This window comes from Emydura macquarii, unplaced genomic scaffold (assembly GCF_026122565.2).
Source record: "Emydura macquarii macquarii isolate MOO-44397 ecotype Brisbane River unplaced genomic scaffold, CSIRO-AGI_Emac_v2 contig_1253, whole genome shotgun sequence".
Lineage (NCBI taxonomy): Eukaryota > Metazoa > Chordata > Testudines > Chelidae > Emydura > Emydura macquarii.
In genome coordinates this window covers 44,697,988-44,710,220 of record NW_027131390.1, presented here as the reverse complement: position 1 = coordinate 44,710,220, position 12,233 = coordinate 44,697,988, and the positions used below count along the sequence as shown (strand labels likewise).

Genomic DNA, 12,233 nt, shown 5'->3' with positions numbered 1-12,233 from the left:
AAAACCTCAAGAATGCTGTCCTCTAATACTCTGAACTGTATAACCGCCCACGACAACATTAATTTCAAACACGTGTTACGATAGACGCATGAAGCTACATATGACTACTGCTAAAAAGACATCTACAGTAAGGGACAAGACAGAGTGAGATGTGCTTAAAATTTAAGAAAATCAAAAGAAAAACAAATTTAGATGATACACAAAACAAGGGGAAAACACTACAGTACAAAAGCTGGGCCTCCTCCCTCTTCAAAACAAGACAAGCACTGTCATGAAGAGAATGTATAGTTACCTGCATCCATATCTGCAAAGAATGGAACAGCCAGTAAGGAAAAGAAGGAACCAGAAATTCAGTGTCTCAGAGTTGGTTTAAAGTTCATAAGGAGAACAAATAAAAATCAAGAAAATACTTTTAGTGAAAAATATACCTCAGTTCGGTGCTATGATGATATACATGATCTCAAACTATAAAACTGACTAATCTTAAATTAAAATAATGAAAACAACGAAAGTATTGAACTACATTTTAACTGTAGCATAACAAGAATTAAAAAAAAAAAAAAAAAGGTATTCTTCTCCAGCCCCAAAAATTAGTGTTCTAAAAATAATTAAGCAAATTCATTACACTCAAGTTTTATTTGGAAAATCATTACTGTCTCTGATACAACAACAAACTGAAGTGCCCAATCCTGTATACATCCAATACCAATGGTAGTAGTTATTGCCTTCAACAACTACACTGGAATTAATGGAAGTAGTCACAGTAGTAAGCACTACAATTGGATAGTGAGAGTGTTTGAATTTGTGAAATTGAGATTAAGAACATTTCCCATATTGACAAATACTTCATGGAAAAGCATTTAAAATACTGAACTATTACAAAAAGAAGGTATATAACTGTACTCCTTGCCTCTACTTGTCTCCACTATGACAAATATTAAAAGGAAGCATACTTTATTTTCTACCAACATTGCAAAAAACACCAGTGATGATTTTTTATTGTAGTATTTCTAGATCATAAAAACCATGATTAACGGTGCATTGCACGACAGCAAGAACTAAACCAGCATGCTTTTAATCATCCGCATATCTACTTACCTTCGGGTGATTCCTCCTGGACATATGTGCCAGTCAGATATCGGTGTACAAGTGCAGACTTGCCACTAGCTAAATTACCCACAATTCCCTGGAATGAAAAGATACATAGTTGAGCCAGAAACAAATCTTCTGATATTTAAAAAATTATATAACAAATAGTATTATTTGTATAATTTTATTTAAACAAAAAAACCTTCAATCCCCAAATAGAACATTTAATATTTTTACCCTGGTGTTTACAAGAAAGACCTTTACCAAAAATTGTACTATATACTTATAAGAAAAACATGGAATTATCTCAGAACACACAAATTACTAATACACAAATAAGTTCACTGTGAAAACACTAAGGCTGCTGCACACCACATACACAGCATAGAAGGAATACAATGAGAAGTGAAGCTATTTACAGTCTCTTCCCTTTACTCTACCCAGAGATATAGCACTGGTGATGTGTGTGCAGTATAGTACAGTAGTGCACTGCAACCTTAACTTTGCCCCGCTCCCCACCCTGGGATGCCAGACTCCAGAACACTCTTTTATTCAACTACACACCAAGATTGACTGAAAGATGAAGAAGCATTTATTCTATCCTTTATACTATTTTTTTAAATTCATTTTCATACCATGTTGAAGTCTTTTGTCCATTAACATCAGTTATCTCAAACAACAATTCTGATTTAACTGCTGCTGCAGAGTCAGCAGAAGGAACAGTATTGTTGTGTCACACAAAATTAATTTTGTGTGTTAAAAACCTGCAAGAAAGTGGTAGCTACAACTGCTCCATTCACTTTATCAAATTCTTGCTCTAAATCAGTGGTTCTCAACCTTTTTGGGCGGAGGACCCATTTGTAGCCAATAATGTAGCCGTGGAAGCATTTTAAGCATCAGGCACATAATCTAAGATCATGAAGCCAGCCCTCACCTAACAGACAATATAAGCCTTCAGTGGCAGGGACAGACGTGCTACAAGGGGAGGAAAACAAGAAGAAAGAAAAAAGGAATTTAAAATAGGTAAATAAGGAGGGCAAGAACGAAAGAAAGAAAGCAGCAGGAGAGAAAGAGGAAAATGGAGGGATCAGAGCTAATGCACACTAGGCCATAGTGCATGAGGGAGCACCAATTACAAATCAGTTGATGCGGGAGCTAGTAGAAGAGAGCTTGAATACAATCTGCTTGGGAGTCACCTGCAGCAAAAGAAACTAACAGGATTATGTCAAGTGAAATTCCACTGTATTTACAAGCATAAGTGATACCAACCTAAGGAACAGACCAAAATAAATAAAACCCAAGTAAAGCTGGAGCTAAGGGGTAATAGGAAGACCATCTGTTCGTTAGGGTTCTGTGCAAGCTGACTTTGAAGAGAGTTTAAAAGGAGCACACCAGAAGCTTTCAATCTAATTTCTATCTAAGAGGAATTATTGGTATATACTGAGATGTCTACAACTAAAAGTAAGCGTGAGGTAACATACTGTTGACCAGTTCAAGCATTTGGAGACCTACGATTTTCCTCATTCTCAAACATCACTTAAACAAAAGAATGCTCCATGGAAACCTATGACACTGCTTCAACTGAAGACAAAACGGTCTATACATTACTACATCACTGCTAGAGGTATTACCTGAAACCCTGCTAAGACTGATGACAATTCATAAGGCATGACAGAAAAAGCATACAGGACTGCTACATAATTGTGGGGCTGCAAACATTTTGGGCCAAATTTTCAAAACCTGTCTCTGAAATTTGCATCCCAGGATCAGCCTGCATGAAAACAAACACTCATGTGTACAAATTGTCTTTACACATTTAACTGGATAACTCGCAGAGAGTGAACTTGCAGGTTGACTGACAACGTGGTTCTCAACATTATTATACTACTATTCAGCAGCCTAGCGTAGACAAATTGATCAACAGGAGACCTGGCCAGAGTACAAAATCCAAACTTCTAAAGGGCAGAGTAAAAAAATCATCAGTGGCTCCCTTTTTACGTGATGGTAACATTTATAGATTAAAATTATTTAGACTATTCAAGAGAAGAAAAGACTAAGAATCTTATGCAGAAATCTAATACCATTAACTAGCATGACAGCTGATGAGATTCAATGTTAAATTCAAAGCAATGTATACTGAAAGCTATAAAATTTAACTGCTCATGTGCACTGCTACATCCTAATTTAACTGTAACCCATAAGGGAAAAAACTAGATATGACAAACAACTCAATAAAAAACCTCTGTTCAGCATGAAGAAATTGTCTAAAACAACGGAACAAACTATCCTTATAGGCATTTTATTCAATAAATTGTCCATTATAGATTTTCACGCAACTTCCTCTGAAGCATCCGATACTGACACAGACACAATATCAGAACTAGACTGCAAACACATGGAGGTATCTGGCAAAAAATCATTGGGCTGCAGTGAAATGTAACAAGCACCTAGACTCCCAGTTTGAACACAAACTACTTCGAACTTGTGATTTCCTTTTCACTGGAAACAGACTTCCTGAAGAGAGAGTTCTAACCCAATCCCAAGGATTGAGTGCAGAACTTCAGTGTCATACAAAATCTGATCTTTGATTCAGTCGAGTCTTCACAGGTCTAAAACAGTGATGGACGGATACTGGGGGTATAACAGCAGAAAAAAAATCCATTCCTGTCAAAATTTGCGTGTGACTGAAATCTTATATGTTGTGTGTCTTTTTAAGGCTGAACTTTCTTGGAATCTTCCACAAATGATTTAAGCCATTTGCAAGAACAAGATTAGGAAAAAATACATAGTTTTGCCAGGTTAAAAATTCTTATGACCATTTTGTTGACAGACTCTACTGCCTCCATTCTTTGCTGTTTTATGAAGAGACACACAAATTTGGCAAAGTTACAAGCCTCTGGAAAAAATCTCAGTTTGCACATACTCAAAGACTTGTTAGAGTTTGGCAGCTAAATTCTCCGAAGATTCCATCTGTACCAGTAAGTTCCAGCACAGAGATGCAGGGGCTATAAACAGGGTTTGCCCTACAATTCCTCTTCCCTGCTATTGCAGGCTACTGTAGAACCAGACACCAGAAAGGAGAGAAGGAAGATCTCTCTCCTGTTGACTCAATGTACAAGAAACAAGAGCTGGACCTGTGGAGGGAGCGGTAGAAAGTGGGATTGGCTGGGCAAGGAGACTGGGAGTGGGACAGGCTTGAGAAGGAACAAGGACAGAAGAGGTTCAGCTTGGAGGAACAAGGGCAGAATGATTGGTGACCATTAGAGAACCATTAGAGCCTGAAATGGAACCAAGATTCTCAAATCTCTTGTTCCTCTGCTCTTAGCCAACATCTCTGAAAACCTCTGGCAAAGGCGCATCTCATCCTCCACTAGTGCTGGTCCACAAAAAGATAACCTACTACTGTTATCAGTTACACTGTTAACTCAAGTGACAGGAGTCTCTATACATTCCAACCCAGTTGTCGATCCATGAGGGTGTCAATACAATGCCACAAGGGTTGTTTTTTCAGTTTGTTAAAAGAACATCAAAGTTGTTAAATCAAGCAGTCAAATTAGGAAATGTCAGAATTAAAGTTGTACTTCATTTGGCCCCCTTGTGTGTATGCATAATGATACACTGAGATCATTAATAAAATACATTTTTTGGCCCCCTGCCCCTGGAGGAGAAGGTTCTCTAGGGATGGTAATTAATGAGAATCAGGTCCTGTGAACTGGAAACTTTCCCTAGTTGAGTAAAGAAAGCCTCATCTACCTCATCCTCCTGGTCTGGCGGTCTATAACAGACACCCACCACGACATCACCCTTATTGTTCTTGCTTCTAAGCTTAACCCAGAGACACTCAACTGACTTATCTCCAGTTTCATACTGGAGCTCAGAGCAATCATAGTGCTCTCTTACATACAGTGCAACTCCTCCACCCCTTCGCCCCTGTCCTTCCTGAACAGTTTATACCCATCCATGACAGTGCTCCAGTCGTGCGAGTTACTCCACCAAGTCTCAGTTATTCCAATCATGTTGTAGTTTCTTGACTGTGCCAGGAATTCCAGTTCCTCCTGCTTGTTTCCCAGGCTTCTTGCATTTGTGTACAGGCACTTGAGATAAGTAGCCGATTGGCCTACTTTCACAGTATGAATCGGGAGGCCTCCCCTGCTGCACCCTCCTCCTCCTGCTTCCTTGTGGTGTCCCTCTTCCCCACTTACCTTCTGGCTTAGGTCTCCGTCCCCCGTCGAACCTAGTTTAAAGCCCTCCTCACTAGGTTAGCCAGCCTGTCTGCGAAGATACTCTTCTCTGTCTTCATTAGGTGAATCCCGTCTCTTCCTAGTAATCCTTCTTCCTGGAACAACATCCCATGATCCAAGAATCCAAAGCCCTCTCTTCGACTCCACCTGCGTAACCACGCATTTACTTCCGCAATGCGACGGTCCCTACCTGGGCCTTTTCCCTGAACAGGGAGGATGGATGAGAACACCACTTGCGTTTCAAACTCCTTTATCTCTTTTCCCAGAGCCACATAGTCCGCAGCGATCCGCTCAAGATCATTCTTGGCAGCGTCATTGGTGCCCATGTGGAGAAGTAGAAAGGAGTAGTGGTCTGAGGACTTGATAAGTTTTGGCAGTCTCTCCGTCACATCCCTAATCCTAGCTCCAGGCAAGCAGCACACTTCTCTAATTTCCTGGTCCGGATGGCAGATGGATGACTCCGTCCCCCTTAGGAGGGAGTCCCCGAACACCATCACCCTTCTCTTCCTCTTGGGAATGGTGGTCGTGGAACCCTCGTCCCTCGGACAATGCATCCCTTGCCTTCTGATCAAACGGGTCTCCTTCTGATCCATTCCCTCCGATGGGTCCTCTAAATCGTTCTCCGCCGTAGTACTTGTGCAGAGAGGATGAAAACGATTCCTTACTTCTATCTCCATGGTGGGCATATAGGCTCTCTTTCTTCGGGAGGTCTCATGCTGCCAATTTTCTTCCCCGTTCTTCAGTTTCGCCTGCCCGGCCTTCTCTGAACCTTCCTTACACTGTGCCTGTGCCCGATCTAGAAAGACTTCGTTTTCTTTAATGCAACACGGGGTTGATATTTGGGCCTCTAGTCCTTTAACCTTCTCTTCCAATATGTTGGTACAGTTGGTACAGATCAAGTCATCTCTATCCTGTGGGAGGAAGACAAACATAGCACATCCAGTGCAGGTGACAACAACAGATGGCTCACTCTCCATATCTTTCCTCTGAGAGCCTCTTCAGATGCTTTATTTCCTGCTCAGCAACGTCTGAAAGGCAAAAACCCGCTGTGGGCTCTCTCCTCAGGCGAACTCCCAGGCAAACTCTCTCCTTCTGTTAGCCGCTCGTCTGTTCGCCGCTGACTGCTTTTTATAAGGCTGGGGCAGTTGCCCGGCCCCTGCAATTAACCCTCAAAGCCCCGCCCCTGCAATTAACCCCTCAAAGCTCACCTGGATCAAAGCACTCCCAATCAATCAATCAATCAATCAATCAATCAGACACACCCTCAACTGCCAAACGGTCCCTGTAACTGCACCAGTCACAAGCACACACACACAGTCTCATTGGGGACTTCAATCACCCTGACATCTGCTGGAAGAGCAATACAGCAGAGCACAAATAATCAAGGAAGTTTTTGGATAGTGTCACAGACAATTTCCTGGTGCAAATGCTGGAGCAACCAACTAGGGGCCGTGCTTTTCTTGACCTGCTGCTCACAAACAGGGAAGATTTGGTAGGGGAAGTAGAAGTGGGTGGCAACCTAGGCAGCAGTGACCATGAGATGGTCGAGTTCAGGATCCTGACAAAAGGAAGAAAGGAGAACAGCAGGATACGGACCATGGACTTCAGAAAAAGCAGACTTTGACTCCCTCAGGGAACTGATGGGCAGGATTCCCTGGGAGGCTAATACGAGGGGGAAAGGAATCCAAGAGAGCTGGCTGTATTTTAAAGAGACCTTATTGAGGGCATAGGAGCAAACCATCCCGATGTGCAGAAAGAATAGCAAATATGATAGGCGTCCAGCTTGGCTTAACAAAGAAGTCTTTGGTAAACTTAAACGCAAGAAAGAAGCTTACAAGAAGTGGAAGCTTGGTCAGATGACTAGGGAGGATTATATAAACACTGCTCGAACATGCAGGAATGAAATCAGGAAGGCCAAAGCACAATTGGAGTTGCAGCTAGCAAGGAACGTGAAGGGGAACAAGAAGGGTTTCTACAGGCATGTTGCCAACAAGAGGAAGATTAGGGAAAGTGTGGGCCCCTTAGAGAGTGAGGGAGGCAACCTGGAGACAGAGGATGTGGAGAAAGCTGAGGTACTCAATGCCTTTTTTGCCTCTGTCTTCACAGACAAGGTGAGCTCCCAGACTGCTTCACTGGGTGGCACAGAATGGGAAGGAGGCGAACATCTCGCAGTGCTGAAGGAACAGGTCCAAGACTATTTAGAAAGATTGGACATACACAAGTCCATGGGGCCAGATGCAATGCACACGAGGGTGCTGAGGGAATTGGCTGAGGTGATTTCAGAGCCATTGGCTATTATCTTTGAAAGCTCGTGGCAACAGGGGGAGGCCCCTGAGGACCGGAAAAAAGCAAATATAGTGCCCATCTTCAAAAAAGGGAGGAAAGTGGATCCAGGGAACTACAGACCGGTCAGCTTCACTTCAATCCCTGGAAAATCATGGAGCAGATCCTTAAGGAATCCATTTTAAGGCACTTAAAGAGAGGAAGAGAGGAAGGTGATCAGGAACAGCCAACACGGATTCACCAAGGGAAAGTCATGCCTGACCAACCTGATTGCTTTCTATGATGAGGTGACTGGCTCTGTGGATGTAGGGAAGGCGGTGGATGTGATATACCTTGACTTTAGCAAAGCTTTTGATACTGTCTCTCACAGTATTCTTATCAGCAAGTTAAAGAAGTACGGGTTGGATGAATGGACTAAAAAATGGACAGAGAACTGGCTAGAGCATAGGGCTCAACGAGTAGTGATCAATGGCTCCATGTCTAGCTGGCAACCCATCACAAGCGGAGTGCCCCAGGGGTCGGTCCTGGGGCCGGTTTTGTTCAACATCTTCATTAATGATCTGGAAGATGGGGTAGATTGCACCCTCAGCAACTTTGCGGATGACACTAAGCTGGGGGGAGTGGTAGATACCCTGCAAGGTAGGTATAGGATACAGAAGGACCTAAACAAACTGGAGGATTGGGCCAAAAGAAATCTAATGAGGTTCAACAAAGAAAAGTGCAGAGTCCTCCTCTTAGGAAGGAAGAATCCATGCACAGCTGTAGACTGGGGACCGACGACCTAGGCAGCAGTTTGGCAGAAAAGGACCTGGGGGTAACAGTGGATAAAAAGCTGGATATGAGTCAGCAGTGTGCCCTGGTTGTCAAGATGGCTAATAGCATACTGGGCTGCATTAGGAGGAGCATTGCCAGCAGGTCACGGCAAGAGATTATTCCCCTCTATTCGGCATTGGTGAGGCCGCATTTAGAGTATTGTGTCCAGTTTTGGGCCCCCCACTACAAAAAGGATGTGGACAAGTTGGAGAGAGTCCAGCGGAGGGCAACAAAAATGATTAGGGGGCTGGAGCACAGGACTTATGAGGAGAGGCTGAGGGAACTGGGCTTGTTTAGTCTGCAAAAGAGAAGAATGAGGGGGGATTTGATAGCAGCCTTTAACTACCTGAAAGGGGGTTCCAGGGAGGATGGGGCTAGGCTGTTCTCGGTGGTGGCAGATGACAGAACAAGGAGCAATGGCCTCAAGTTGCAGTTGGGGAGGTCTAGGTTGGACATTAGGAAAAGATTTTTCACTAGGAGGGTGGTGAAGCACTGGAATGGGTTACCTAGGGAGGTGGTGGAATCTCCATCTTTAAAGGTTTTTAAGCTGAGGCTTGACAAAGCCCTGGCTGGGATGATATAGCTGAGGTTAGTCCTGCTTTGAGCAGGTGGTTGGACTAGATGACCTCCTGAGGTCCCTTCCAATTCTAATATTCTATGATTCTATGAGTGTTGCATATAGGTCCCCTGCTCATTTGTTGTAAAGCTGGAAGTTAATGAAGTGAATGAAGCAGGGAACTGCAGAAAAAGAAAGGATGGCCTCATGGTTTAGGTAACTGAATGCTGGCCTGGAGAAGCTGATTTGCTCCTTGGCTCTGACAAAAAGAGTCCTGTGTAATGCTATCAAGTCTCTTAGATGAAGCTTTTCAGAAGTAATCGCTAATGCTGAACACACACAGTTCCATAGGAGACACTCACTATTCTACAGTGTTTTCAATGCTCTAAGTCCTCTGAAATATCTACTCTAAAAATGCTAAGTGTCTCAAATTGGGCACTCAAAATTAGTGGACATTTCTGACCATGATCTCTACCTCAATTCCTCATCTGCAAAACGGAGGTAATAATACCTCCTCACTTCAAAAGAGTGTTGTGAAAATCAATTCACGTTTGTAAAACACTCACCCTCCATAGTGATGAATGCCATGGCAAAGTCCACGTATGCAGAGCAGTGTGGGAACAGAGTGCAGTAAATATGGCCTAGCAGGACATATTGAAAAATGAAGACAAAATATTGAATTGCTGCTCATTAAGTGCATACTGTCCACCTGGTGCCCTGAATGATGCAGGTGTCCTGTGAAAAAAATAATATAATATAATCTTTAGCATCATGATCACAGAATGCATATGCATGTGGGGGCCAAATTAAGGTGATCTGTGCAACCCTAACTCTGGCACACTAACTTTTGAGCGCTTGACTCTGCAACTTTAAACTTCAAAATTGTTGTGTGTATGTGTAATTACTAATTAGATATATCAGCTGAGGAGTGTGATAAACACCAACACCTGTCATTTAAATCCATGGTAATTCATTGCCATTTAGAACTTATGAACTGAGTAAAGTTGCTCCATCTGTCATGTGCTGACATATTATCACAACAGCTTTGTCTACCCAATAAAGTTGCTCCTTAATATGTAAAACACTCAGCTAAGACTTTTCCTCCATTTCTGGAGTATACAAAGAGTGCCCTGTAAAGAAATCCTCAGAGCAACAAGTTGGCCACTAGTACAGACCTTCACCTATGTTGGCTTGTCTTGACATGAATAATTAACCATGTGGGAGGCTTCATTTCTTGGAAGACAGGATTCAGGAAGGTCGATAGATCAACAGGTTGAAAACAAAATGTTTGTGCAAGAATAAGTAAATGGGTCAGTAAACTAAAAGACAGAATACCTGAACTAGCTAAGATAAGAGGCAGAACACCCAGAGAACCATTTATTAAAAACAAAACATCAATGGACATTAGAAGTGGGGAACATAATGAGGAGGAGAAGAGTAAGTGCTACATGGGCAGGGCATGGACAGAGAATGCTGTACGTAGATTGGCTCCTCCAAAGCAACCAAGCCAATCCCAAAACATGTGATCTAATGTACAGTAATGCAATGTACTATGCAAACATATATAAAGGAAGAGGTTTGCTGTGTAACTTTGGATGTGTGGTGTGCCCTATACCCATCCCCTACACTTGAGACTGATCCACTCAGCGTAGCTTTGCTGTATGTCAAATAAATGAACCTGAGGGATGAGACTGGAGTCAAACAGAGTTCTTGAGGAACTGAGCGGAAGAGGTTTCAGGGGAACCCCAACAACCTATCATAGTAAGACTGGTATGCTCTCCTCCTGGGACGTAACCTTCAGCCACGAGGTCCTACAGGCTGCCCTTCACAGATAAATTTCCAGCTCAGTTAAATAATAATCAAGAAAAATCAAAAGCAATATTTTTCCTTGGGGCCTTTCACTCTTTGAAGCTTCCCATTTGTGTTCACCTGCTTGGTGGATGTCTTATCCGAAAAAGGAAAATACTGTTAATTAATGTTTCCTTATAGAAGTAAGTGAGGTACAAGGAGTATCAGGCAAATATCTGATGTGTTTAGCAACATTTCTTGTAGACAGGAATAAATTTTGGTCACCCCATCCAACCTAGCTGGACTCAATATAACTGAGAAATCCAGCATACCACTAGATAAACCAACCACAGTTTAACAATGCAGTTCACTCCTTCACAGGAAGTAAATCAACTTACACAACCACAGCAAGATCTTTCTTTCTTACTCTTCAGTTCTCTGCCTCGGATTCCTTGGCAGAGCAGCTGTATTTTTCCCCCATTGTAGGACACTTTCCCATGCCAAATGGCAATCACTTAAGTGGAGACCAAGTGGTACAACTTGAAATTTCTTTTCCCTAGGTACCTGCATTTATGCCCCAAGTGAACACCCGCTCACCCACCCAGAAGCTCAAACTACTTGGATTGTCTCGCTCCCCCTCCCAAACTCACTATCCCCAGGTTAATCAAGGAGTTGTACTCTGCACAGGGGGACAGTGAGAATGAGGTGTGTTTCATAGTGATTTTGTTAGGGCACCTACAATAATGCTTCTATTCATTGTTTCTTGTTCTTACACAGATGTGACCTTCTCAGCCAAGGCCTCTATGCCAGCAGACTGCCTTCGGCGGATAAGGAAGCAACCCCGCAGAAGCAAGGAGGAGATGTTCCAGGAACTCCTCCTGTCCTCTGAGACGTCCAAAAAAGAGAAAAGGGCATACAGACAATCAATGTCTGAATCTCAAAAGATGGAGAGACTGGAACAGAAGGAGAATCAAGTGCAAATTTTGGCCAGCCATGACTGCATGATCAAGGCCATGGAGGAGCAGACAGAGCTGCTAAAGACAACAGTGTCATTGCAGACACAGTTCGTGCCAGTTCGCCCCACCATGCAGCCACAACAGAACTTCTTTTCCTGCACTCCAACTGCCTCAACACATTCCTGCCAAACTCATGGACCGTCTCGCTACCCACTTCTTTCCACCCCTTCAGACAGCTATGAGAACGACAGCTGGATTTACATGCACCTATCATAGCTGGCACTGGCCCCCCACTATTTTCTCCCCTCCAGGATTCTTTTTGTTGTGAACAGTTTTGTGTTTAATAATAAAATTAAGTTCGCAGAACAATAAGCACTCTATTTCCGTGTTGCATGATATTTTCACCTGCCACCGACACGCATCTATAGTTGTATAACAGTCATAGAATGTCACAGCGCTGTTTCAAAAAACACCTTATGGGTTCTCATGGTCAAAATGGGCCCTCAA

General features: G+C 42.9%; 1 protein-coding gene across 13 annotated transcripts in view; it reads right to left on the bottom strand.

Annotated features, from left to right (window-relative positions):
- AGAP1 (ArfGAP with GTPase domain, ankyrin repeat and PH domain 1) overlaps positions 1–12,233 on the bottom strand; it is a 600,162-nt gene that overhangs the window by 383,421 nt on the left and 204,508 nt on the right. For 9 of the 13 annotated variants that reach the window (XM_067548649.1, XM_067548652.1, XM_067548642.1 and 6 more), the window contains exons 3-4: positions 1,099–1,186; positions 293–304 (exon numbers count right to left, since the gene is read on the bottom strand). In XM_067548649.1, coding sequence (XP_067404750.1) covers positions 293–304; positions 1,099–1,186 — 100 coding nt within the window. The remainder of the gene's footprint in view (positions 1–292; positions 305–1,098; positions 1,187–12,233) is intronic. The other 4 variants (XM_067548650.1, XM_067548653.1, XM_067548643.1 and 1 more) reach the window with 1 other exon arrangement.